At 42.3% G+C, this 27495-nt stretch overlaps 1 protein-coding gene across 2 annotated transcripts in view; it reads left to right on the top strand.

Moving 5' to 3' along the window:
- Positions 1-25841, top strand: part of CAMSAP2 (calmodulin regulated spectrin associated protein family member 2) — a 77767-nt gene extending 51926 nt beyond the window's left edge. For both annotated transcript variants that reach the window (XM_069967491.1, XM_069967490.1), the window contains exons 11-18: positions 40-109; positions 5109-7254; positions 15631-15767; positions 18208-18431; positions 20998-21070; positions 22781-22905; positions 23935-24053; positions 25377-25841. In XM_069967491.1, the coding sequence (XP_069823592.1) occupies positions 40-109; positions 5109-7254; positions 15631-15767; positions 18208-18431; positions 20998-21070; positions 22781-22905; positions 23935-24053; positions 25377-25682 (3200 nt within the window). In that variant the 3' untranslated portion in view covers positions 25683-25841. The remainder of the gene's footprint in view (positions 1-39; positions 110-5108; positions 7255-15630; positions 15768-18207; positions 18432-20997; positions 21071-22780; positions 22906-23934; positions 24054-25376) is intronic.
- The last annotated feature ends 1654 nt before the right edge of the window (positions 25842-27495 follow it).

Genomic DNA, 27495 nt, shown 5'->3' with positions numbered 1-27495 from the left:
ATATCGGTGTCACTAATACTAACTCTGTTATCATTGCAGCTGTTATTCGTAGATCATCTTCAATGTCATACGTGGATGGACAAGTTGGGACGTGGCCCAAAGAAAAGCGGTTAGTAAATGTGACATTTAGTGTTGAGCGAATCTAGTGAAAGATATCTGAACCCGAACGTCAGCATTTGCGGAGAATCAAGCGCTGATGTTCGGATAACTTAGCCAAACATTAATATTTTGACAGATTCACTGAACACTAGGGACAATTGTTACACCTGTATGGATATTAAGAATGGGGGCATTCAACTAGTTATAGTAAAGGTTCAGTTGCCTGGGCCTGGGAAAGTGAAGATTTCATCTTGATAACATTTGGAAAACTGCTGATATCCAGGTTTAGTATTTGTTAATGGGAAAAAAATAGACCAGACCCCTGATATAATTGCAGACCCCAAACAAGATGACTTACTGTCATTTACTTTTTTTTTTTTTTTAGTACAGGCGATTTTTAAGAAACTTTGTAATTGGATTTATTAGCTGAAAAATGCATTTTTATCATTAAAAAGCAGTTTGAAGCTCTCCCCCCCGTCTTCATGGTTCTCTTATGGAGAGGGGAGAGTTTGAGGGAGATGAGACACCAAAACAGGACAACAAAGAGTCAATTTACAGCTACATCACCGGGCTATCTCCTCTGAAGTCAGCACTGACCTCTCTGATCTCTGAATTCCGGCTTTCACACAGATCCCACTGTGTAATCCTCTGCTCTCTGCTGGCGACTAATCTCCCTCCTCCCCTCTCCATAGGTTACACAGGGCTCCACTGATGTAAAAGAGTCGAGATTTCCTGATAATGAGCAGTGAATGAGAGAGGAGGGAAGGGGGGGGGACCTGGGGAAAGTCTTTTTGAATGAAGATAATGGCATATTTGCCTAATAAACCCAATTACAAAGTTTCTTTAAATCACCTGTACTATTGATTTCTGCAAAAAAAAAAGACCGTGACACTTAAAAATGAATTAATTTCACAGATCTTGGGTCTGAATTCTAACACTATACTTGACTTATGAAAAGTATTCAGAATCCAGGCAAGAAAGATTAAATAAACTCATCCCCCTAAACTCTTTCGGGACTCCCAACCAAATCCTTAACACATAATTCAGACCCCAGAGCAGACCCCTAAAATGAATACAAACCATAGACTAAACAGTAATTTAGACACCAGACCCTGTGCAAGACCAAAGTAGACCCAGAAAAGAGCGTTGAAATAAAAATTTTTTTAAATAAATAGTTTATTTATAAGAAATTTTTCCATACAAACATAGAATATAGTTTAACCACTTATTGGTCAGTAAAGTAGTAAATAATAACAATAACAAGTATAGGCACACCCATATGCTACCGGAGGTCAGTATGTTGAAACCCGGGCATGGAAGGCATATAAAAAGATGTTGGGCAACAAAGATTATAACATATGACACCATCCAGGTATGAATCTAGGTTCCCAAAATAGGGAGTCAAAATTCTAGATTGTGTAACATAAAGTCCCAAGAAGTGGGAGTAGAACCAACCACATATAACACTGGACAACACAGACCTACAATAACAAGACAGGAACATTAGGAAGGGGATTGGGCAACAGGCACAGGAGCGGTTGCTGCGCGGAACGGAACAGCTCGTAGTAGGTGTCCCACCGGGACCATACTTTGTTGAAAGACCCTACACGATCTTCATTGGAAGCAGATAAGTACTCACACCTCCTGACCTCCTGCACCCTGGCGTTGAAATTAATTTAAACCTCAGACCAAACTCTAGACCCCTGAAATTGATTCAGACCCAAATCCAGACCTTTAAAATGAATTCACACACCAGACTGCAAAATATTTCAGATGTCAGACAAGCCACATAAAATTATTTTAAAGGGATATTCTCATCTAAACTAATATAGTCAGACTTGTAGTACTCATAAAGTTAAATATTTTTTCAAAAACAATCATTTAGTAAACATGTCTCCTTTTCCTGATATGCTGCTCTTACCCTCCTGTTGATGACAGCTCATTGTCTAGGTTGCCGACCACCACGCCGCTCTAAAAGTAGTGGTCTGGCTGGTGATATCGGGGAAGATTTGTCAGACATGGTGTAAAGTGAAACTGCCTCAGTTGCCCCTAGCAACCAATCAGATTCCACCTTTCAAGGTGGAATCTGATTGGTTGCTAGGGGCAACTGAGTTAGTTTCACTTTACACCTTGTTTGATAAATCTCCCCCATTGTGTATATATTGCATAATTAATAATATAAATATATATATATATATATAATATGTGTGTGTGTGTGTGTAAACTATATCTACGGTATAAAAGCAAGACCACTGCTTTTAGAGTAGAGTGGTGGTCGGTAACCTAGACAACGAGCTGTCAACAATGGGAGGGAAAGAGCAGCATATCAGAAGATGGAGACAAGTTTGTTGAATGATTGTATTTGCAAAAATATTTAACCTGACAAGCCCTACAAGTACAACTATATAAGCTGAGATGGAAATACACCTGTGAATCCCGGGAATTAATTTAGGGTCCTATTACACTGAGCGATTTTTTTAACGACTAACGATAAACGATCGCAAACGAGATTGTTTATCGTTAACCTGAAATCATTCACCATATTACACAGAACGATAATCGTTAGTTACGATCGTTACTGTGACCGTTATTGCTAGCGTTACTATGATTGTTAATTCCTACTGATCCCAGAAAAACAATGGACAATGTGCAATTACACTGAACGATTAGTGAAAAAATGCGGAACTACAGCGAACGATTAGCAATAATTTTAGGTTTCAGATCTATTTCAACGATCAACCACATACGAACGATTTTTCGATCGTTGCCTGCAATTACACGAAACGATTATTGTTTAAATTTGAACGATTTATAGATTTTTCGCAGGATAAACGTCCCGTATAATAGACTCTACACCAGACTCTTAAAATAAATTCAAGCCCAGACCAAACAATAAAAAGATATACTTATTTGGTACAGTAATATACAGTAAGCTCCTGGGTCCTTTTCACTTCCAGACAGCGCAGTATACCAGAGCGATGACCTTGTATGCAGCACCAAGTACTAGAAACACCAGGGATGAGCGGCATGTTACAATGCACATTCTAGAAAGAAGACATAAATTATGTTAATTTCCAATCTGCAGATGAAACCTTCTCCTCTAATTGACATCCCTGGCGTCTACTTATCTGCAGGGAGAGAGGATGTAAAGCATAGATGCCATTCTTGCCCTCTGCAGCGCCCATGTCATGCCATGTCTGAAAAGGTTTTTTTGACAAAAAAATAAATGTGATTCGTATTTATGCCGGTTAACGTGTCAGGATAACAGGATATGTCGGCTCAGCGTTTGCTCGGATGCGGACAGATATTTCTGTTTATCACGGCTGGAGAGAAGCCAGTTCAAGATGTTTTTGACCTTTTTATATGCAAAGTCACCTAATTCCTTGTACAAAATGTTTGTTGGCCACATTTCTACCACACCTGATAGCTTAGTAAGCGAATGTATGTTATATTTGTTCGGTTAATGGAAATAAAGCATCCTGATATCAAAAAAATAAGCCGCCTCCTTGAAGGGTATTCCAGAATACAAAACATGGGACAAAGTAAAGTACAATTCACACAATCAGTATGGACAAGTGCATCCCTCCCCATCCGCACTTGCACTGACCCTTTTATTGAGATGGTTGTGTCCGTACCACAAATACTAGCCGTATATTGGCTTCCCAGTATTTTTTTTTTTTTTTTTTTTTTACACAAACCACGGCTCTCTTACGGATCCTTTACAACTAGAGTGTGTAAAGGGTCCATTTAAATCAATTGGTACTATTCTGTCCTCAGGGATACATAATTGCGGACAAGTATAACTGTGTGAAAGGGGCATAAAAATTATAAACGTATGATAAGTAAAAGGGTATTCAAACATAACTTTTGATATGTTGCTGCCTATGGTGAGACTAACAATTCCTTCCATACTTGTTGTTATCTATTCCGTCTCCTTCCTTCAGTTCTGAGCTGCTGCTTTCTGCTGAAGACACAGAAATCTGTGTGTGAGCTTTTCTCTCTGTGCCCCCCCTCCTCCCCCCTCCCTTCTGAGATGGCTGATGTAAACAGCCCTGTCCCTGACTGGCTTTATCTGTAACTTTGTAGCAAATTTGTAATGCCGGGAGGATTAATTACAGTGAGTTCATCAGCAGCATTACAAAGAAGGTACAATGTGGCAGATACAGCCAGTCAGGGACTTGTTTACATCAGCCGTCTCAGAAGGGAAGGGGAGGAGGGGGTGACGGAGAGAAAAGATCACGCACAGGTTTTTGTGTCTTCAACAGAAGCAGCAGCTCAGAACTGGGGGAAGGAGACTGTATAGATAATAACAAGTATGGAATGAGTTGTTAGTCTCACCATGCGCAGAAACACAATCAAAAGTTATGTTAAAATGGAATACCCCTTTAAATCTTGTGAGTAGTTTCTTACATAAAGCAGTCACCACTTCCTGGCCCCAAAAGTGACATTTTATAGTTTATTTCCTAGGGTTACGACCTATAGTTCAGCTTGCTCAGTTGCAGCACTGGGAGCTATACAGGGGTTAAGCTTTTCTTCTATGAAGCATCAAAGAAGGAGAACTTTGGGGTTAATGTGAGAGGCTCGGCAGGGGGGGGCACAGTATGAAGTGCGCAGGAGGGGGGAGAGTCACTGTTTAGCATCTAGGAGTTTGCAAAGCAAGGAGTACAATGTAGAGTACATGTTAGCAATTCATAACGGGAAATGGGAACTGTAGTCTGGTACCCACATGAGCTGCTGCTGAAGCCATGCCTATTCTTGCTTCACTGAAAAGGAGTACATAGGGAGAAGGGTGTGACGGAAAAGGTAATTTTATAGGATTAGTGATAGATTGTTTCTCTATGTGTAATGGTCCAGCGGCCATCTTTTCAGTTTCTCATGAGAGTGCCAGAATACTCCTTTAAGGGATTAAAGGTGACATGCCTTCATGTCCCTTGTCTGTGTAGATTTATATGTCAATACATTTATTCTGCCAATTGTTAATCAGATATTTTCCTCTTTTTCCAACTTAGATCCTCAATGCATGGTGTGTCATTTGACATTTCCTTTGATAAAGAAGATGGGATCAGAGTAACAACCCCGAGCAGGCCCATCCGGAGATCTATCAGCAACGAAGGCTTCTCTCTGAACCTGGCCCGGGTTCCAAAACACATACGGAAAAACCTTTCCTTCCAACCCATCAATGGACAAGGACAGTCGGATAGCATTCATGAAGAATGGGGTCAGGTGGCACCCAGCTACGATGACTTGTCGCCTACCAGCAACCAGTGGGACTCAGATGAAGGTGATCAGAATAGACAGCCCAATGGGCCGCATGAGAGTAGGACATCTGGAGATGAACTGGAGGCTCAGGTAGAAGCACCAAGTATTGAAGAAGCCCTTGAAATCATTCACAACCCGGAGAAGACTACTCCTGTCATTACGGATCAAGTAAACAATGGATTTTTCCTTCATAACACTGACATGAATGTGGGCTTGCCTTTATCTCCCCTGGCTCTTACAGAGACCAACTTTGACAGTATGGACAAAAAAGGATCCCAGAGCCCCATGACCGATAATACGGAGGTGGACACTGGTATTCACATACAATCGGATGACATTCCAGAAACTATGGATGAAGATTCATCTTTGAAAGATTACACGGTTAGTTTAGATTCCGACTTAGATGACCATCTGAAGTTACAACACGATTATGGGATAAATAATGCTCGGGAATCAGTCAGTCCTTGTCCCAGCTCTGTAAGTGGCAAATCCCAAGCAGGTAGTACGGCTTCTTCCAGTTCTGGCATCAAAATGACCAGCTTTGCCGAACAAAAATTCAGGAAACTCAATTATGGAGACAGTAGGAGCAGTGGGAGCAGCTCCCAGAAGACAACTCCCGATGGTTCGGAACTAAATATTCCTCAAGTGGTCGCCCTTGGCCAGATCCAAGAGGTGAACTCTCTCCCGCAAAGTAAAGACACAACACAACTCTTAGCCTCTGAGGTGGTACAGCTGAGAATGAAATTGGAGGAAAAAAGAAGAGCCATTGAGGCACAGAAGAAGAAGGTAGAGGCAGCGTTTACACGACAACGGCAGAAAATGGGAAGAACTGCGTTTCTGACGGTTGTCAAAAAAAAGGGAGACTGTATCTCTCCCCTACAAGAAGAAGCTGGGTCTTTAGAATCCGATAAAGCCCAGGAAGATATCTCTGAAGAAAAGGGCATGCAACCTTCCCTTATTGGCCGTTCTTCCCTAAAAGTGAATAGCGACCAAACTCCTCGATGGCTGAAGTCTCCCGCGACACCTGTAGATACTGACAAATCTTGGAGTCTACCAAGTCCGAGTGAAGAAAACATGACGGAAGTGGATGTCGGAGAGTACACCAAGTCCATTGAAAAGCTAAATACATCTCTGAATTTTCTCCAGCAGGAAATGCAAAGACTGGCTTTACAGCAGGACATGTTAATGCAGATGAGAGAGAAGCAAGCATGGGTTATCTCTCCACCTCAGCCCTCACCGCAAAAGGTGCCCCAGAAGGAGTCGAAACCAGCAACAAAGCCCTCGGTAACGTGGTCTCCAATTCCTTGCTTTACCATGGAGTCGCCTCGGCAAACTCACAGATCTCCTCAAACTACACTCAAAAAGACTGTATCTTTTCCTGCGAAACCCCAGAGGACGCCTCGCCCCAATGAGCTTAAAATAACACCCTTGAATCGCACTTTGACTCCACCACAATCCGTAGATAGCCTTCCGCGCCTACGAAGGTTCTCTCCAAGCCAGACACAAACAAGATCATTTGTTTACTTTGGAGATGATCGAAAACCTGAAACTGAAGATCTGGAGGTTAAGGAGGCATCTAACAAAGATGAATGTTCTAATAGTGAGACCCCAAGATCGGAATCATATCGGTTATCTCATCAAGTGGAGAAAAAACCCATTAAGTCAACTGTATCGGAAGTGTTGTCACAGCCCATCATAGAGACTGTGTGCGTTACGCCAAACGACGAGGTCTTCAGTCAGAGGAGCTTTTCCACTGCCGCCAAAAATGGCAGTCTTATTGAAGTCCCTCTCTCGAAGTTACAACCCCCAGAGGAGATTTCAGAAAAAAGCGAAGTGGAGCCGGAGAAAGAACTAATATCTGAGGACCAGAAAGTCTGTTGTGGCTTTTTCTTCAAGGTGAGAATGCTTAGTTACTTTATTTCAGTAATATTTGTATTGTTCTTTTTGCCATAATATAATATGCAGCGAAACAATGGAGCTTATTGTATTGGGTGATAGGCTATGGTAAATAGTGACGAGCCACCAGTTTCAGAACCTGCTCCCGGGGTGTCTGTGCTTGTGGTGTAGACATTTCAGAGTAGCCATATACATTACATTAATATCAGATGAACCAGGTTTCAATGGGGCCAGACAACTATCTTCAGCTGTCAGGGCATGCTCGGAGTTGGAGGCCACAGATTGAGGAACACTGATCTAATATATATGTATATATATGAATCTCCCAACTTTCCCACAAGAAAAAGATCTTGAGGAAAAATAGGATCTACCTGTTGACTTTCAAAATACCCAATTCTTTTGCTGTCAAGGTAAGCCCCCTCCTAGACCCAATTGGTTCCCATTGTCTGCACACCTGAAGGCCATTGCTGACAATGGGAACCAACCAATGGGAAGACTTGAAGGATCCAAACAGCCATGGCAATCCATTGCAGCCCCTAGTCTGTATTATAGAGGAAAGGTGGCTCTTCTCAGCACCCCTGCATCATGACCACAACATTGTAAATTTTAACGTGTTCAAATGTTTAATGTGTTAAAGGACTAAATAAGAATGGAAAGTGTTTTTAATTAAAAAAAAAAACCCTCAAGAACAAGGGCATCTGAGGTTAGTTGGCTGAAAGATTAGATGCAACACGATAGAATATTAATGGAATGAAACAGTAGTAGATACTTGGAAAAACTTTCTAGTAGATGTGGTATGTAAATCTACAATAAGTGAATGTAAACTTGCCTGGTATATACATATCTCTATCCTAAGGTAAGAGGAAGAGAAATACTAATAGGGCAGACTAGATGGACCAAGTGGCCTTTTTCTGCCGACAGTCTTCTATGTTTCTGCTGACAACAGTGTCTGAGGGTTGAATGGCTGGAATTAGAGTTAACATAGATCCCGGGCTGCACGTTGTGGGTGGGAAGAGAGGCACTGCTGCCCTCAAACAGTGATACATCTGACCTGAGCACAGCTCGGCATAATCTAGTGGTTAAAGATATGGATCCAGTATCTCAATGGTAAAAGTAGCTCATAGTCTCTGGGACACTGTGATGAACATTGCCGAAATTTATCCAACTAACACTTTGTATAGTTGACAGTGTGAAAAATATTAAATCAGATTATATGTTCGGGGTAACTAATAGAAGATGATCATTTTAAGGACACCAAGGGCGCAGGTACCATGGGGCGCCAAGGAGGATGGTATTTCTGTTGCCTTCCTCCTCTTTGCTGCTCCCGGCCTGGAGCACCCTTAGCAGCACTGCCCCGTTGCTAGAGCAGGCCCGCCCACTCCATTCATTATTATTAGGAGTGGGCCGGCTCGTGTGATGGGGGCGGGGAAGTGCTTCTAATGGTGCTCTGGGCTGTGGATTACACAGCTAACAGCACAGGAATGGTGCCAAGGAGGAAGGTAAGAGACATATTTCCATACCGCTATTAGATAGATAGATAGATAGATAGATATATATATATATATATATATATATATATATATATATATATATATATATCTAACTTTATAGTACAGCATATACACATCTTAAAAGGTCATACAAACAATGAAAGTACATTGGAAATTAAGAACAAACAAATGGTTCCCTCAGATGGTAGATCGGGAACCAAGAGAGCAGAAACAGTGCAGGTAACTCCAATCATTATAACAAGAGGAAATAACAAACAGAACAATTGGTACCAACAGGTGTACATTCTGGTATGTGGGGGGTGGGGACCTATGGGTGGAAATATTTCCTATGCTTCCAAGGGAACCATATTTTCTTACACAATATAAAACTATTAATGTTCTGACACCTCTGGGATGTTTTGTGACTTCCAATAACATGTAAGAACTAGTTTAGCAATTATCAGTATTTTTCACAGATGTATGTGTGGAATATCTTGGATACCCAGAAGCAATAATGCAAACTGTGGACTTAAAGGGAATGTGTCCCCTTCATTTTCTTTTACCGATTAGAGTCAGATACAAAAACTTGTTCTTTTATTGTAATCTGTTTCTATTTTCTGACTAATTTTTATGGGGTCTGGGCTGATTTTTAACAATGTTGAGTGACATGCTTTACAGCAAGCCTCATGGTCATAGACGACAATAGGCAATAGAGTCTGTCCCCTTGGGATGAGTGTGAAGCATTACTCAGGGTACTCTCAGACCTTTGTAGAGGTCATTCCACAGGGAGCTGCTATTGTCTCCTCTATCTGCTGGTGTCACATAACGCTGCAAAGCTGCACAGACCACTTTACAGCAGTCCTCTCTTATCACCACATACACAACAGGAAGTCTTAGCTTAGTTTTAGCCCCGATGGTGAGAATGAAAACTTCAAGATCTCTGGATTATTTTATAATATTGATAGAAAATAGAATCTAACCTACTGATATGTCCCTATTGCACAGGAGACGCTGAAGAGGAAGGTATGTCTCTTACCTTTGTCCTCTGCGTCATTCCAGTGTAATTAGTTATTTGCTCCACAGTACAGTTAGGAGCCCTGCCCTGCTCCCATAGTGCTGATCTGCTCCCAGCTGGCCCACACTCCAGGCCAGATCAGCGCTATGGAGGCGGACAGTGCGCCTAACTGTCTTACCGGACCATGGAGCAAACACCTAACTGCATCGTAAGAGACATATCGTCCTCCTCAGCGTCTCCTGTGCAGTAGGGACATGTCAGCAGGATAGTTTCGCCCAACCTGCAGAGAGTTCCCCTTTAAAAGACAACTGAAAGGCTAGGACAATAGAAGAAGAAAAGCATCTGAATGAACCTTTTTTGCAGTTTGTGTCTTTTTATTTTTCCTGCATAGGCATAGAGTGGTCCATGCGGGTGGCGTGGACGCCAACACCCACCACTGATGATGACAGTTGTTTCACGCCTTAATATAGCACTTACTCAGATACCGCCCCTTTGGTAACGTCACTTTAAGTACCTTTGGTCTGTGACATATCCGAACAGTGGATGTTAGGGCCAAATTAAACAGGACGATTATCGTTCGAAAAATCGTTCGATAATCTTTTTATTTTTCTTGCATAGGCATTTAGTGGTCCGTGCGGGTGGCATGGACACCAACACCCACCACTGATGATGACAGTTGTTTCACACCTTTAATTAAGCGCTTTCTCAGATACCGCCGCTTCAGTAACATCACTTCAAGTACCTTTGGTCTGTGACGTATCCGAACAGTGGGTGTTAGGGCTGTATTACACAGGATGATTATCGTTCGAAAAATCGTTCGATAATCGATTCATGTAATAGCAAACAACGATTAAACAATCAACAAGAAATCGTTGGTCGTTTGATAGAATTCTGAACTATTTTTATCGTTTGTCGTTGGCATATCGTTCGCACATCATTCAGTGTAATAAGTCATAGCTTAAACGTACGATCATCGTTCTGTGTAATTCACCAAAGGATTTAGAGTCTTTTGAGATCGTTTATGGTTAATCGTTAGTCGTCAAAAAATCGCTTGGTATAATAGTACCCTTACATAACTTTAATTATTCGAAACTCTTATCCAAAAGGAACAGATATTCTATGGAGGTTCCCTACAACCCTGATCACAGACGAAAATTTTACCACTCACCTACGCCAATGGTGGTTACAATTTCTTACTGATAACGACCAACATGCGAATGACCCCATTCTATTATGGGAAACTGCCAAGGCTGTCCTTAGGGGACAGATCATTTCTTATATATCACATCATAAGAAAAAAGCTAGATGCTTATATAATACCCTCACCTCTAATCTCCGTATTGCTTACTCTAATTTTCTTTCTAACCCCTCTCCAGATAACAAAACCAAGTGGTGTATAACCAAGAAAGAGTTTGAAATGGCCCAAGAAAAACTGAATACATTGTACAGGGACCACTATTTTGCCAAACTTTATAAATTTGGTAATAAGTCTGGCAGACTACTAGCTAATCTTGCGAAAGGTAAACGCCCAATAAGTCATATCAAAGCCTTGAAAGACCATTCAGGTTTGATACAGTCCAATCCAAGAGCTATATCTTCCATTTTACATAAATACTACATGTCTTTGTACTCCCCTGACCCTATAGACATAGATGAAGGAAGAAAATTTATAGAATCCCTCAATCTTCCTAAACTGGATGATGACGCTCTTAAAAACCTTAATGCTCCCATTTCATTAGATGATATTTCTCGCACTATTTCCTCCTTACATGCCAACAAAGCCCCAGGCCCCGACGGATATGGAGCGGAATTCTATAAATGCCTAAAGGATAATATTATTCCCACCCTTCAATCTGTTTATCACCACATGATTCAGGATAAATGTATGCTCCCTTCAGGTGACATGGCATATGTCACTATTATTCACAAACAAGGCAAAGATCCTATTTCTCCTAATTCATATCGTCCAATTTCTTTAATTAATCAAGACTTAAAAATCCTAACGAAAATCATGGCAGACCGCTTAGCCCTTCTTCTTCCCAGACTAATAGGTAACCATCAAACGGGTTTTATACGAGGTAGAGCTGCTGTTACTAACATTCGAACAATTTTAACAATCCAAGACTCTGTCTGTAAGAGGAAAAATCCTGTCCATTCCCCAGGTCTACTAACTATCGATGCCGAGAAGGCGTTTGACAATTTAAGCTGGGACTGGTTGGATATTGCCCTCTCAAACTATGGTATAATAGGACCTTTTAGAGACCTTCTTTCTATCATTTATAATCACCCTAAAGCCCGTATTCACACCCCAGGCTTTCTTTCAGATATATTCTATATCCATAAAGGAACGAGACAAGGATGCCCCATTTCACCTCTCCTCTTCAATTTAGCATTAGAACCCCTAATTAGACATTTATTGATCTCACCAGATTTTGAAGGTATAAAAATTAAAGATACTGAGATACGTGTACTTTGTTTTGCCGATGATACTTTGATATTCCTGGAAAACCCAAATGTACATATGACTAAGATTCTAGACCTCTTCCATTATTATAACTCTTTTACAGGCTTCAAAATCAATGATTCTAAATGTGAATTATTACCACTGATCCCTCATTTAACTCCATCGACTTCTCCTACAGGAATATCTATCGTTAAATCTCATATTACTTACTTAGGTATTAAAATTGGTCCCTCTCCTTCCTCTCTGTATACTCTAAACTATAATCCGCTTTTCAAAAAAATTGAACAAGAGCTAATAAGATGGAAAGATTTACCTCTATCCATTTTGGGAAGAATACATCTTATAAAAATGATATCATTTCCTCGATTATTATACCCCATACAAATGATTCCCATTCTCCTTAAACATAAAGATATATCTAAACTTAGAGCTACATTCACTGCTTTTATATGGAGATCAAAAAAATCCCGAATATCGTATGATACTTTATGCACAACCAAAAACAGAGGAGGAGCTCAGCTACCTGATATCAGGTTATACAATCTGGCATCTATATACAGACATATTAGAGACTGGCTCAATCACACCTCTTACTTTTCTAACTTCTCACTAGAATCCTCCCTTACCCATCCATGGCCTTTATCCGCACTCCTTCATAATACCATCTCTGAATTACCTACTTATTTGAAGCAAAATGTCATTCTTAGAGACACAATAGCGACTTGGAAAGCTGTCAGGAAACTATACAATTTACCCTTCAAACTTTCTAAATATCTTCCCTTGTAGAATTCACCATTATTCCGACCTGGAATTAGAAACCCTGATCATACAATATGGAAAGAAAGGAATATCACTACTTTAGGTCACTTACTTGATTCTGAAGTGGGAATATTTCTTTCCTGGGATCGACTGAGAGAACAATATGACTTGCCCCAAGAACAAGAAGTACAGTATTATAAACTTCTCAAATTAGCAAGCAATAGAGTTCAATCAATAGCCATTGCAGAAAAATCGGGACCGTTTGACCTTCTTTGCTCCAGAACCACCTTACGACTTTCCCTGTCACAAATATACCACATGCTTTCCTCCATTTCTTTTGACCGTGCCCCCCCGACATTTGTGAAAAAATGGTATGACGACTTACAATGTAATGTATTAGAACAACGATTATTAAATGGAATTAAATTCGTTCACACCGCTACTCCTAACACAAAACTGAGAGAGCTCCACTTCCGACTGTTAAACAAAGCAATATATGCTTTTAATCTCTCTTATACTCAACACATAGAAGGTTATTTACAACACTGTCCTAAATGTGCTAAATCTAAAGCTGATCTCTATCACTGTGTATGGCTATGTCCCCATGTTCACTTATTTTGGAAATTGATAGAATCTTTTCTAACAAACACTTGGGGCACGTCTTTGCCTTTTGATCCAATCTGTTATTTGTTCCACGACGTGACGGAAGGAGGTGAGGCTCTCTCAGCCACAAGGACTCTTCCTCCCGGAGTTCACCTTACTCTATTGTTAGCTCTTAAATGCCTATTAAATCATTGGCTCAAGTCTACATCCCCTACAATACCAGAGTTGGTTGATAATCTCAAAGAAACACTTCATTGGGAAATGATTGATACCCTACGTAGTAATGAAAAGTTTACGATTTCTTTCATGAAAAAATGGAAACTTTTTATAGTGAATGTTCTGTCTACAGAAGAAAGAAATTCTGTTATGCAACAATTTTCCAATACAACTTGGTATCACAAAGCAATAGTTGCAGGTACCCTGGGAGTACTTACCTATACTTGATATAAAGCATAGTATGATACAATGTTACTTCAATTGTATGTTAGAGCAATAATTGGTTGCTTTGTCTGTTTTAATGATTTGTTATTTTTATTTATATAATTTTATATAAGTCTACTGACTTATCATAGTTTATCTATTTTATGATTGTTCTTATCACTTTGTATTTATGTATAACTTCAATAAAACATTGTAAATAATATAGTACCCTTACAGTGCTCTCAAAAACAGTAGTTAAAAAACCATGATTAACCTTTATTAATCATTAAAGAGGATGTACCACCAGGTACATCCTCTTTAATCTGACACAGGCATAGAACGGCGCCGGTGCTGCAGTCTGTTTTTTTTTTTTTATCCGTGGCCCGGTTCCCGTGTATGGCGCCGCTCTATACACGGGTCCCGGGCCGGTGCTCAATGGAAGCATTGGCTCTAACGGAGCCGCGTCATGGGGAGGCAATTTCATCCCACTGGGGGCGGGCCGGCCCACCTCCAGTGCTTGAGTACCGGCCCGGGACCCGTGCATAGAACCGGGCCACGGATCAAAAAACGGACCGCGGCAGCGGCTTGCCCTTGACGGCGCCGTTCTATGCCTGTGTCAGATTAAAGAGGATGTACCTGGTGGTACATCCTCTTTAACAAAGGGTAATCATGTTTTTTGAATAATTTTAACTATTGTTTTTTAAGAGCACTGTCATGCCCACTGTTCGGATACGTCACAGATAGAGATAAGCGAACCGGGTTCGAGTCTATCCGAACCCGAAAGTTCGGTATTTGATTAGCTGGGGCTGCTGAACTTGGATAAAGCTCTAAGGTTGTCTGGAAAACATGGATATAGCCAATGACTATATCCATGATTTCCACATAGCCTTAGGGCTTTATCCAAGTTCAGCAGCCACCGCTAATCAAATGCCGAAAGTTCGGGTTCGGATCGACTCGAGCATGCTCCAGTTCGCTCATCTCTAGTCACAAACCAAAGGCAATTGCAGTAACGTTACCGAAGGGGTGGTATCTGAGGAAGCGCTATATTAATGCGTGAAACAGCTGTCATTAGTGGAGGGTGTTGGCCTCCATGACGCCCACACGGATTACTAAATGCCTATGCAAGAAAATGATGAGTGCACTCGGATGCTTTTCTTCTTCTATTGTCATTGGATTTTTTTCTGCGTTTCTGCATCTGAATGTTTGCACCGCCAATGCAGAGATATTTACTGTATTCTAGAGCACTCCTTTCTTCCCGAGGCTAGCATGGTTACAGTAGGGCTAACCCCTATATCTCACTTTTCTGTGACCATTGAAAGCCTGTTTGCCATTCTTTTTCTGAGGGCGTTATACACAAGTTCAATACATTTTTAGTCCCTTATGATGTTTTATGAACAGTCGTATGAGTTCTAAATGTGGTATCCAACTGAGTCAGCACATATTGCCTGATCCGCAGATACTTATGAAAGTCATGTTTAGGTAGATCCTGATATGTATGATATATGATATGTATGAGTTATATTTTTCAGTGAATGAATTTATGTGCTCCAGTGCTCCTTTTAAAAAACAATTCTACTTGTTGTTGTACCAGATAGAGTCCTGTAACTCTTCTTACTCTGCTGCAGGATGATCGCAAGGAGGAAAACGATATGGCCGCAAAACGTGCCGCCCTCTTGGAGAAGAGACTGAGGAGAGAACGTGAGAATCAGCAGAAGAAGATGGAACAAGAGAATGAGCTAGAGCTCAAGAAAGAGGAAGCCAGGTAAGAGAGAGAGAACAAAACCAGCTGAACACCATAGAATCACGTGCATGATATGCTACAGTGATAGACGGCATATGACTGCAGGGTTCTTATTATCACAGCTTATTTACTGGGTTATAATTACAGATCTCATGTTCAGGAGAGTAGAGATAACTGTGAGTGGGGTCTCAGGCTTCATAAAGCTGTATACAAGATTTATTATTTGTTAAAGTGTACCTGTCTTTATAACTTTCAAAATCTAAATAAACAGTAGATGTGATATAAAGTTTGTAATTTAAATTTATTATTATAATTTTTTTTTCATGCTGTAAAACAAAGCTATACTTACTTGTATCCAGGTCCAGTCTCCTGAAGCTTTTTAGTCTGGTGTTGGTTAAAAAAAAAAGAGAAAAAACTAATGAAGTCCCATCCAGTACAGAGTGTTACAGCTCAATGCTACCATCCATCACATGACTTCCTTCTCTGCCAGTGCAGAGGACCTGGGAAACACTAAACTTCCTGTTTTTAGACTCTTTGAAAACAAAAAAGTCAGAACGCAGGAAGTGCCGTGTTTTCCATGATAACAAAAAAAATTATAATAATGTAAATTGCAAACTTTCTTTATATCACATCTACTGTTGATTTAGATTGTGAAAGTTATAACGACCGTGACATTTTAAGGGGAAAATCACGCCAGACCCCTAAACCAGAGCATACCCCTAAAATGAATTCCGAGACAAAGAGATTTCCACTTTTAATTTTTTAAAGAGTCTGTGAGGAATGAAAGGTGGAATCTGATTGGCTCAGTTGCCCCTAGCGACCAGTTTCACTTTACACCAGTTTGATAAATCTCCCTCAAAATCTCAAAAAATTAGTTAATGTAAACCTCTAACTATATAATTGGTGTGTGTATATAAATATAGATAGATAGATATAGATTTTATTACATTGTTTCAACGAGAGGCAAGGAGGGTCCCTGAATCATTTGCATAGTCCATTGCTACAGTCGGTTCTCCCCTATTACACAGGAGGATGTGCAGCTGATAAGTTTTTGGCAGTTTAAAGGGGAACGAATCTAAGCTGCTGATGAACACGTCCCTACTGTGCATGGTGCACTGAGGATGAAGGTATTTCTCTTACCTTCATCCTTGGCACCATCCCCGTGTAGTTTTAATGTAGTGCTTTGTATAATAAGGCTGTTAGGAGCACTGCCCCGCCCCCAGAGCGCTGATCCGCCCTGGCCAGCCCCCCCCCCCCCCCCCCCCCCCACTAATGATTATCAATGGTGCAGGCCGGCTGGATCAGCGCTCTGAGGGCGGGGCAGTGCTCCTAATGGCCTTATCATACGAAGCACTACATTAACACTGCACAGGAATGGCACAGAGGATGGAGGTAAGAGGCAAACCTTTCTCCTCTGTACCCTGTGTGCAATAGGGACATATCAGCAGGTTAGAGTTGTCTAACCTGCTGATAGTTCCTCTTTAAAATTACCTGAACAGCCAATGAACATGTGTTTACTCTTATGTTGGCTCATCGCTGGCCATGTTACACAGGGGGATATCCGCTTCTTTAGCAATCACTAGCAATCACCCTGTGTAATATGGCCCCAATTGAGACCCTAAAAATATATAGATTGCTAAATTTAAAGGGTTAGTTCAGCAAAAAAACATTCTTTCAAATCAACTGCCATTGGAGTCAGGAAGAAATTTTCTCCCTGTGATGGGGCAATTGTCATCTGCCTCATAGGGGTTTTTTCCTTCCTCTGGATCAACACAGTATGGTTTCTCGAGGTTGAAGCGGATGGACTCTTGTCGTCTTTCAACCTTAACTATGTTACTACATACTCACCTTCCTCCCTCAAGGATCCTCCTATGACATATTGCGACCTTCTTCTTGTTGCTACTACTTCTGATATGGACCTATGTCAGCAATGACGGTTCACTCTTGTAGTAGTGGCCCCCTTATTCTGTGATTGGCAGAGAAGGCTATTATAGCCAAGATGGGTCTGTCTCAGAAAGAGAGCCGGAAGATTTCACAGGGGGATCCTGGAGGGAGCAAAGTAGGTGAGTATGTGTGTTTTTTTTCTTCCATAGTGCCCCAGTACAATATCAAGAATGCCCCTTTAATTGTTTCTAATGAGGCTATTAAAGGGGTTATCCAGCGCTACAAAAACATGGCCACTTTTCCCCCTCTCTTGTCTCCACTTCAGGTGCGGTTTGCAATTAAGCTCCATTTACTTCAATGGAACTGAGTTTAAAACCACATCCAATCTGAAGACAAGAGAGGGGGAAAAGTTGCCATGTTTTTGTAGCGCTGGATAACCCATTTAAGGGAATAGTTCAAGCGTCATCATTTTGTAAGAGTAGCAGCACAGTAAATGATCACCTGATGTTCTTCATTGGGGCTGTCACATTTTGGGGCTGTCCCAATATTTCACTGATATACAGCAATTCTTATGCAGGCGAAAGTCAGAAGAGGAACGTAATAAGAAAGAAGACGAGAAGGCGAGGCGAGAGTTCATCAAACAAGAATACCTGCGGAGGAAACAGCTGAAGCTAATGGAGGATATGGATTCTGTTATCAAACCTCGGTCGAACCTCAACAGATCAAAAAAGGCCAGGCCTAAATCCATCCACAGAGACCATCATGTGGAACTGCCTAGAACACCGACGGGCGCCCCTCCAGGTAGGTTGACCCCACTGGGGCCTTTTTTATAGCAGTTCTTTTTTTGCTGCAGGCCCACACAATACCTGTAAACGAGCGCCGATCTGCTAGATCGTCGCTCGTTTACTGGGCCTATTACACAGCCCAATAAACGTTTAACAAGAGCTGCAAGGACATTGTTACTGATGTCCATGCAGCCCTTGCTAAACTGGAATACATTACCTATCCACGTTCCAGGGCTGCTTCTGCTGTCCGCTTCTCCCCGGGTCTATCACACGCTCTAGCTTCTCAGCTGATAGGCCGCTCAGCCAATCACAGGCCGGGACCGCCGCGGCCTGTGATTGGCTGAGCGGGCTATCAGCTGACAGGCCGCTGTGAAGCTGGAGCGCGCGCGGGACCCCGGGAGAAGCGGACGGCAGGAGCAGCCCTGGAACGTGGATGGGTAATGTATATCGTTAGTCGCCGCCTGTGCACCGCTATTACACACAGCGGTGCGCGGTCGGCGCCCGACAAAATAGGTTCTAACCTATATCAATGATCAGCAGATTATCGTTGTCATCGGCTAATCATTGCATTTATTACACGGAGCGATAATCGGCCGAATCGGGCCAATTCGGCCGATTATCGTTCCGTGTAATAGTACCCTTAGGGTCATATTAGATGCACCAATCTGCTAGATCGGCTCTCGTTTACTAAGCCTATTATACAGCTGGATCGTTTAGCAAGGGCTGCACAGACATCGTTAGCGATGTCTGTGCAGCTCTTGCTCTAAATTGTTATACTATACCTCTGCAGGATCCCAGTCTTCTCCTGTCCTCTGCTTTTACTCCTGGAAGCGCGGCCAGTGATTGGTTGAGCGGCCTGTCAGCTCAGACAGACCACCTTGAAGCTTGAGGGTGTATGGCCAGCTTAGAGTGTAACTGTACTTTCACAAAACTCATCAGTCAGGGTCTGTGTGCTGAGACCCCACCACTTATGACCAGAATGCTTCTGCACTGTCATTGTACCAATCTCTGGGGATTAGTGGCAGTCCAATGCTGAGCGTTTTGGGTTTGGAGAATATTGCCGAACCAGAACAGGTCAGTAAGTTCACTCAACACTACTGGTATACTGGGGGTCTCAGCACCGGGACCTCCACCAATTCAGACTTTTTTCATGCCATAATGATGTGTCAAAAGTTTTGTTAAAGTGCTATTACTATGCTATGAACTTGCCATATTGCACACTGGAACACTGGTTATTAAAGGGGTCTCCATTGCAAGATATTTGCAGCCCTGGAATAATTTTACTCTAATCTAGAGAGAGAACCAATATCTTAACCCCTTACCGGCGGATGATGTACATATACCCCATCTCGTAGCTTGGGGAGCTCAGAGGCCATGATCCAGACTGCTATCTGCACCCCAGGATCATGGCTATTAGCGGGTGCGGCCGATCACCGCTCTCGCTAATTAAGACCGTTAAATGCAGCTGTCAAACATGACAGCTGCATTAAAAAATGTTCTGTGCGACCTTCCCTGGTGTCTAGTGGGGGATCTCCCTTTCGCGATGCGATCGTGGAGGGGAGATCCCTTCATCTTATCTCCCCGGTACTCAGCGTTGCAATGACGCTGATCCCGGCTCGGTATTCTATTGATCTGGTCTGCAACAGGCCAGACCAATAGAACACCAATCTAATTGATTGGTGCTGTATAATGCATACTACACTGATCGCTATGAGGGATCAGCGTAGCTATATTAGAAGTCCCCCAGGGGACTTTTAATTACTGTATAAGTTTTTTTTTTTGTTTTTTTTAAAGTGTTTCTATTAATAAAAAAAACCCTCCCCTAATAAAAGGCTGAATCACCTTTTCCCATTTTATAAATTAAAAATAAATAAACTTGTTTGGTATCGTTGCGTGCGTAATCGCTTGAACTATTAAATTATCTTATTCTGCACGGTAAATGGCGTAAGTGCAAAAACCCGCTATAGTTCAAAATTGCGCATTTTTGGTCGCATCAAATCCAGAAAAATTGTAATAAAAAGCGATCATAAAGTTGCATATAGGTAATCAAGGTACCGATAGAAAGAACACATCATGGCACATGGTCATAGAGCAATTTTAAGGCATGTTTATTTTAAGTTGCATTTTTTTAATGGTACCGACTTGAGGAACATATATAACATGTCGCTTTTACCATAGGACAAACAGCGTAAAAATGAAGCCCCCCCAAATAAAAAGAATTGCGTTTTTTTTCTTTTTCAACTCCACCGCGCATGTAATTTTTTTTTTGTTTCGCAGCATATTTTATGCAAAAATTAAGTCTGCCATTGCAAAGTAAAATTAGTGGTGCAAAAAATAAGGGCTTATATGGGTCTGTAGGGGAAAAAAATACAAGTGCTATGGCTTTTTAAGAGGAGGAAAAAATGAAACCTCAAAAACTGAAATTGGCTCCGTCATTAAGGGGTTAAAGCGGGGTCGCACGCCATGGAACATCTATCCTTGATTGTTGTGACTTATAAGTAATGGTTATAGAACGCTACGCTGAAATGAGACTGCTTTTTAGATTTCTTTAATGCGTATGGATATTTATTCTTTTTCCTCAGCTTCAAGCTTTTCCCTGGCCTCACTGAACACGGGAGACAATGAAAGTGTGAATTCTGGGAAAAGAACGCCAAGGTATTAACTGTTCTCAAAGGAAGAACACAAGGCAAACACAAAGCTAACTTAGGGGAAAAAATCCTTTGAATGTGCTCAGAAAGATAGTAAACATAAAAAAAAGCTATACTTACCTTCCTCCCTCCCCCACTGCCTCTGCTGTCCCATTGCACAAAACTTACAGGATCGGTGGTTAGCAGGAGAAATCCCTAGCTTAGGAAAACTGTGCAGCATGTTCCATTTTGTTCTGCAGGCAGCCTTAGGGCCGTATTACACAGCCTGATAACTTGGTGTAAGCGAGCACCTTTCTTACTGAGCCTATTACACGGCCCGATAATCACGCAGCGCTTGTAAATAAATAAACTATACATGCCTCTCTGCGCTCCCTGCAGTCCTTCCAGCTTCGCCCTGCTCCCCGAAGTGTCTGAGGCTACAGGCTGCTCAGCCAATCACTGGCCTCGGCACTGACCCGTTGATTGGCCTGTCACTTCAGACACTGCCGGTAGCAGGAAGCTTGCAGGACAACAGGGAGCGCAGAGAGGTATGTATAGTTTATTTAATTTTTTACACAGTCATCAGCCATTGGACACGCACCACTATTGCGTGTAGCTATTACACGTATTGATGCGCACCCAGTGGACGAATATTTTAGGTCAGGACGCTTGCAGCAAACCAGGAGAGCTGTCAGTAAGAGGGCAGAGCAGGAATGTCATTGGAGTGTCTCTTAAAGGGACTCTGTCAGCTCCAATACACCCCCTTAACTTAACTGTAGAGTATACAGCGCTGATTCTGTATCTGCAGTTTTTATCTTTCTATGTTCTTGCCACATATGAAGGAGTCTAAGTAGTCCTCTCCATTATATTCTTGAGCTATCTTCTCTGTCTTCTCTATCCATCCACATGCCCAGTCTGTAGGAGTACAGCAAAGTAGAAAGCTACAAATTACAGATTTGGAATCAGCATCCTTTATTCTACTTACTGTCACTGTCGTTTAATTTATTTATTTATTTATTTTTTTTTGCAGAAATCAATAGTACAGGCGATTTTAAGAAACTTTGTAATTGGGTTTATTAGCCGAAAAAATGCATTTTTATAATGAAAAAACAGTTTGAATCTCTCCCCCCTGTCTTCATGGTTCTCTATGGAGAGGGGAGGGGTGGAGGGAGATGAGGCACCAAAACAGGACAATAAAGAGTCAATTTACAGCTATGTCACCGGGCTATCCCCTCTGAAGTCAGCTCTGACCTCTGAACACCGGCTTTCACACAGCTCCCAATGTGTAATCGTTTGTTGTCTGCTGGCGACTAATCTCCCTCCTCCCCCTCCCCTCTCCATAGGTTACACAGGGCCCGACTGATGTAAAAGAGTCGAGATTTCCTGATAATGAGCAGTGAATGAGAGAGAGGAGGGAGGGGGGGGGCTGGGGAAAGGCTTTTTGAATGCAGATAATGGCAGATTAGCCTAATAAACCCAATTACAAATACTATTGTTTTGTGGAAAAAAAAGACAGTGACACTAAGTTTAGGCTTTTGAGGAGGGTGTGCTGAAGGTGAGTCCCTTTAAGAACATTATGTAGGTATACTCATTCATTATCACCTCTTTTATTTATCCCCTCTCTCTCTCCCATTAGGGTATATATGAATCTTAGCCAGCCAGTAAATTCTATTTATCTGTAATATTATATATATATAATATAATATATATAATATTGCTGTCTTTTTGCTTGTTCCAGTCCTTTTAGGTCGGAATCTGTAGAAGGATTTCTGTCACCCGGCCGTTCTGGCAGTCGCAATGGGGAAAAAGACTGGGAAAATGCTTCCACTACTTCCTCAGTGACATCAGCTACAGAGTACACAGGTGGGTGGTGTGTGCCTGTTATGGGGTAAGAAGCATGCTGCAGAGTATGGAGTAGGGGGGTGCTCTGCTATATAGAGGGGGTTTTGGACTGAGGACCCCCATTCTGTGACTTATCATATCACTTATCATCATGCCACTGGACTGCTGAAGGTAGCAGAGCAGAGATAGAAAACCTTCAGCCATCCAGCTGTTGTAAAAACTACAATTCCCATCATGCCCGGGCAGCCGAAGGGGTTATCCAGTGCTACAAAAACATGGCCACTTTCACCACTACATGTTTTGTAACTTAGTTCTATTGATGTGAATTAAGCCTAAAGGGGTAGTGCGGTTCTAAGCAATTATTCTCAAAATAACACGCATTACAAAGTTATTCAACTTTGTAATGTATGTTATGTATGTGAATGGCCCCCTTCCCCGTGTTCCCCCCCATCCACGCTAAACCCGTAAGTGTGGTGCATTATACTCACCTGAACCGATGCAGCTGTCCCTCATGTTGGCCCCCCTCTGCCGTGTCATCAGCTGCTCAGCCATGATTGGCTGAGCATAACTAAGCTCAGCCAACCGCGGCTGAGCAGCTGATGACGCGGCACAGAGGGGGCTGGCATGAGGGACGCGTCATCAGCGGCTCAGCCGCGATTGGCTGAGCTTAGTCATGCTCAGCCAATTGCGGCTGAGCAGCTGATGACGCGGCAGAGGGGGGCCAGCATGAAGGAGGGCTTGTGCGGTCCGGCTGGCCTCCCGAAGACAACGTCATTGTCCCCAAGATGGTGGCCGGGATCGACATGAATCAGGTTCACTAACATAACATACATTACAAAGTTGTATAACTTTGTAATGTGTGTTATTTAGTAAATAATTTTCTAATGCCGCACTACCCCTTAAATTGCAAACCGCACCTGACCTGGAGGCAAGAGCAGTTCATGTCTCTGGAAGAAAGTGGCCATGTTTTTGTAGTGTTGGATAACCCCTTTAATTTTATTACATTGATTTGCATATTTACATTTTAGTATTGCTTCTTCTTTCTTACAGGGCCGAAGCTGTACAAGGAACCCAGTGCTAAATCTAACAAGTACATCATCCAGAATGCGATATCCCATTGTTGCCTGGCTGGGAAAGTGAATGAAGGGCAGAAGAACAAGATTCTGGAGGTCGGTACTAATAACTTAGTAATTGCTGCTCTAAAGGTGGCTATTAGAGAGGAGTGCGGCTTGTGCATGCTGGAGTCCTGGACATTTGAATACTGGTGGCCTAATCCATGTTTTCCAGGACTCCCTAGGGCTGCATCCAACTTCTTCAGCCACCAGTAATCAAATGTCATACAGTCAAGTTGGGATGAACCAATAGGCACTCCCAAATGTTTGTTTGTTTTTTCTTACTTGCCATTATGCAGCTAGTCACCTGAGATAAAGGGGGAGAGTTAGGGATCGGGAAGCTGCGGAGCACACCGGGAGTGGGAGAAGACCGGGAGTGGGGAGAGGTAAGCTGTCAGGTGTTTGGGCAAGGGCTGCCAGGACCTCACTAACGATGTTCATGCAGCCCTTACTGGCCGATTATTGGGCCATTTAAAAGGTCCAATCTAGCAGATAGAGAGAGAGAGGTATTAAATGGCTATTTCTGCCAGTATTACCTCATTTAGGGTACTATCACACGGAACGATAGTCGGCAGAATCGGCCCTATCCGGCCGATTATCGTTCCTTGTAATAAACACAACAATCAGCCGATCGTTGACATAGGTTTGGACCTATAATTGTCGGCCCTCGACCGCACACCGCTATGTGTAATAGCTTTGCACGGCTGACAATTTGCAAAGTAAATATATTAACTATCCATAGTCCAGGGCTCCTCCTGCGCTCTGCCTCTTCCCGGGTCCTGTGGCCTGTCTTAGCTGACAGGCCGCTCAGCCAATCACTTGCCGGGACCGCCGCAGCCAGTGATTAGATGAGCGGCCTGTCAGTTAAGACAGGCCGCTCTGAAGCGTTAGCACACGGGACCCGGGGAGAAGCGGACCGCAAGAGGAGCCCTGGACCATGGATAAAATGTATGCCATTTTAGCAAGGGCTGCAAGGACATTGGTAACGATGTCCATGCAGCCCTTGTTAAACGATTACCGGGCCCAGTAAACGAGCGCCCATCTAGCAGATTGGCGCTCGTTTACAGTTATTATCGGCCCCCATCAGCCCGTGTAATTAACACACTTAATTCTTTTTGTCTTAAAATTCATGGAATTCTTTCATTCAGTTGGGTCATGCTTGCAAATTACATGTGTATCTTTGCTCTCAATGTGGGCACCATCTCAGCCAGCAGAACCTCCTGTATGACGAAGCTGCGTGATGTTTTCCACACAAGCTGTACTCAAGAGGAGATAGAAACTCCCATTAGAGAGACTAGCAATAATTATACAGCTCCTGTCACACAGTTATAATGGAATTGATGAGAATTCTGATTCTGCTTCTCTACCCTACTTTCACAGGAAATGGAGAAATCGAACGCCAACAACTTCCTCATCTTGTTCCGCGACTCAGGATGCCAATTTCGTTCTGTATATACTTACTATCCCGAAATGGAGGAGATAACCAAGCTGGTGGGCATCGGACCCCGATCCATATCTCGCAAAATGATCGACGGTCTCTACAAATACAACTCCGATCGCAAACAGTTCAGCCACATCCCAGCCAAAACCATGTCCGCCAGCGTCGACGCTGTGACCATCCACAGCCACCTATGGCAAGCGAAGAGACCGGTCACCCCCAAAAAACTACTTTCTTCCAAAGCATAGCGGCGGCTGGCAAAAAAAAATAAAACAAAAATTGTAACCTCCTGAAGTTTTCTGGAGATAGCAATGACTTGTTGCCAATGAGACCTGTATCGCGTGAACACAGACGCTTCTTCCTGCTGTCTTTACAACACAACTGGAATGTAGGACAGTATTGATCGGGGTGGGCTAGGGTGGGCATGGCAATTGGATGTGTCAGGGAGGGGGGTTATTTATCACAAAAATGTTTTTGACTCACTTTACCTGGGATGGGAAGCTGTATGCTATCCGAGTTCATGGGGCATGTGCGGTATGACACTGAAGCACTGACATTTGTCCATGTTAGGTGAGTGGTATTACTCAACATCTCTTGCCTTATATATTATTATTTTTTTTTATTTTATTTTTTTTTTGCGTGCGTGCAAGACGATGTTGAGTTACAAAGGACAAATCGAGATTTTGGTTTATTTTGTATATTTTTTTTGTCTATTTGGAAAAGGGCGTAAAATGTGTTGTTGAGCAAATGCATTGGTATGGCTGCCGATAAGGGTCAGCATGTACTCTACTGAGTCATTCCCAGCTCCCCCGGCAGTGAGAGGAGGATCGTGGGATAAGCCAGCTTACCTCAAAAAAAAAAATGCAAGCCAGTAAGCATGTATTTGGATGACCGCATCACTCCCTTTCTATTTATGTCTGCAAGTTTTTAAGAGAAAATGGCGTATTTAAGTACTCTCTCCAGTCCTACATTCCTAGAGTGCAACGTGCGTACGACGCCTGTAGTCAGCCTTTATGCTCTGTTCATTTCTAATGACTGTTTCTATCACCTCATGGAGAGCGACTGTATCTGTGCTTATTTTATTTTTTTTACTCTCGTCGTTTTGTATTTTTAGTTAGCATTATCTGAAAATTTAGAGATCGATTGTTACAGGGTTAGTGCTAGATCCTTTATATATAGGCAAACACTAGTCTTAACAGTTTGCTGCTATCGATCTAAGGTCTCCTGTTACAAGATTTTGCTCGGTTTTAGCCTTTTTTAGTACACTATGGTTAAGATATTTATTGAGGCCATCTGTTTACGGACATCATGTGAGCGGGTATGGCTGAATGTAAAGATGTCTGGCTCCTCGGGGGACGTCCTAACAGATGACATCATCAGAGACAGTGTGACAAGCTTTGCCTTTTAGGTTTTAGCCTTTTAATTCACTATCGGTAAGATATTTATTGAGGCCAGCTTTTTAGTGACTTCATCTGAGTGAGTATGGCTGGATGTTAAAAGTTGTGGCTCCTCGGGGGACATCCTAACAGATGACATAATCAGAGATAGGCCCTGCCTTTAGGTTTTAGCCTTTTGAATACAGTATCTGTAAGATATTTATTGAGGCCATCTGTTTACTGACATCATCTGAGTGAGTATGGCTGAATGTAAAGATGTTTGGCTCCTCAGGGGACGTCCTAACAGATGACATCATCAGAGACAGTGCAACAAGCCCTGTCTTTTTGGTTTTAACCTTTTAATTCACTATCGATAAGATATTTATTGAGGCCATCTGTTGAATGACGTCATCTGAGTGAGGATGTAAAGAGGTCTCGCTCCTCTGGGAACGTCCTAATAGATGACATCATCAGAAATAGGCCCTGCCTTTTTATTACATAAGAATTTTTACACTAGAGAAAATAAAAAGTTTCCCTCACTTGACGCATCACAAAGTGAACCAGCGAGGTGGATAAGAGTGCCAATGTAGAGAGCTCGAAGCAGTGTTACGCGAGGGAGGGTTAGACACTAATGCTGCAGGACAGGGCCATGCATCTTGTCTGGTTAGTTGCATGCACTTTCCGG

This window comes from Dendropsophus ebraccatus, chromosome 4, assembly GCF_027789765.1.
Source record: "Dendropsophus ebraccatus isolate aDenEbr1 chromosome 4, aDenEbr1.pat, whole genome shotgun sequence".
In the NCBI taxonomy this organism is placed as follows: Eukaryota; Metazoa; Chordata; class Amphibia; order Anura; family Hylidae; genus Dendropsophus; species Dendropsophus ebraccatus.
Note: the sequence above shows the minus strand (reverse complement) of the source record. Positions and strands in the feature narration are given on the sequence as shown.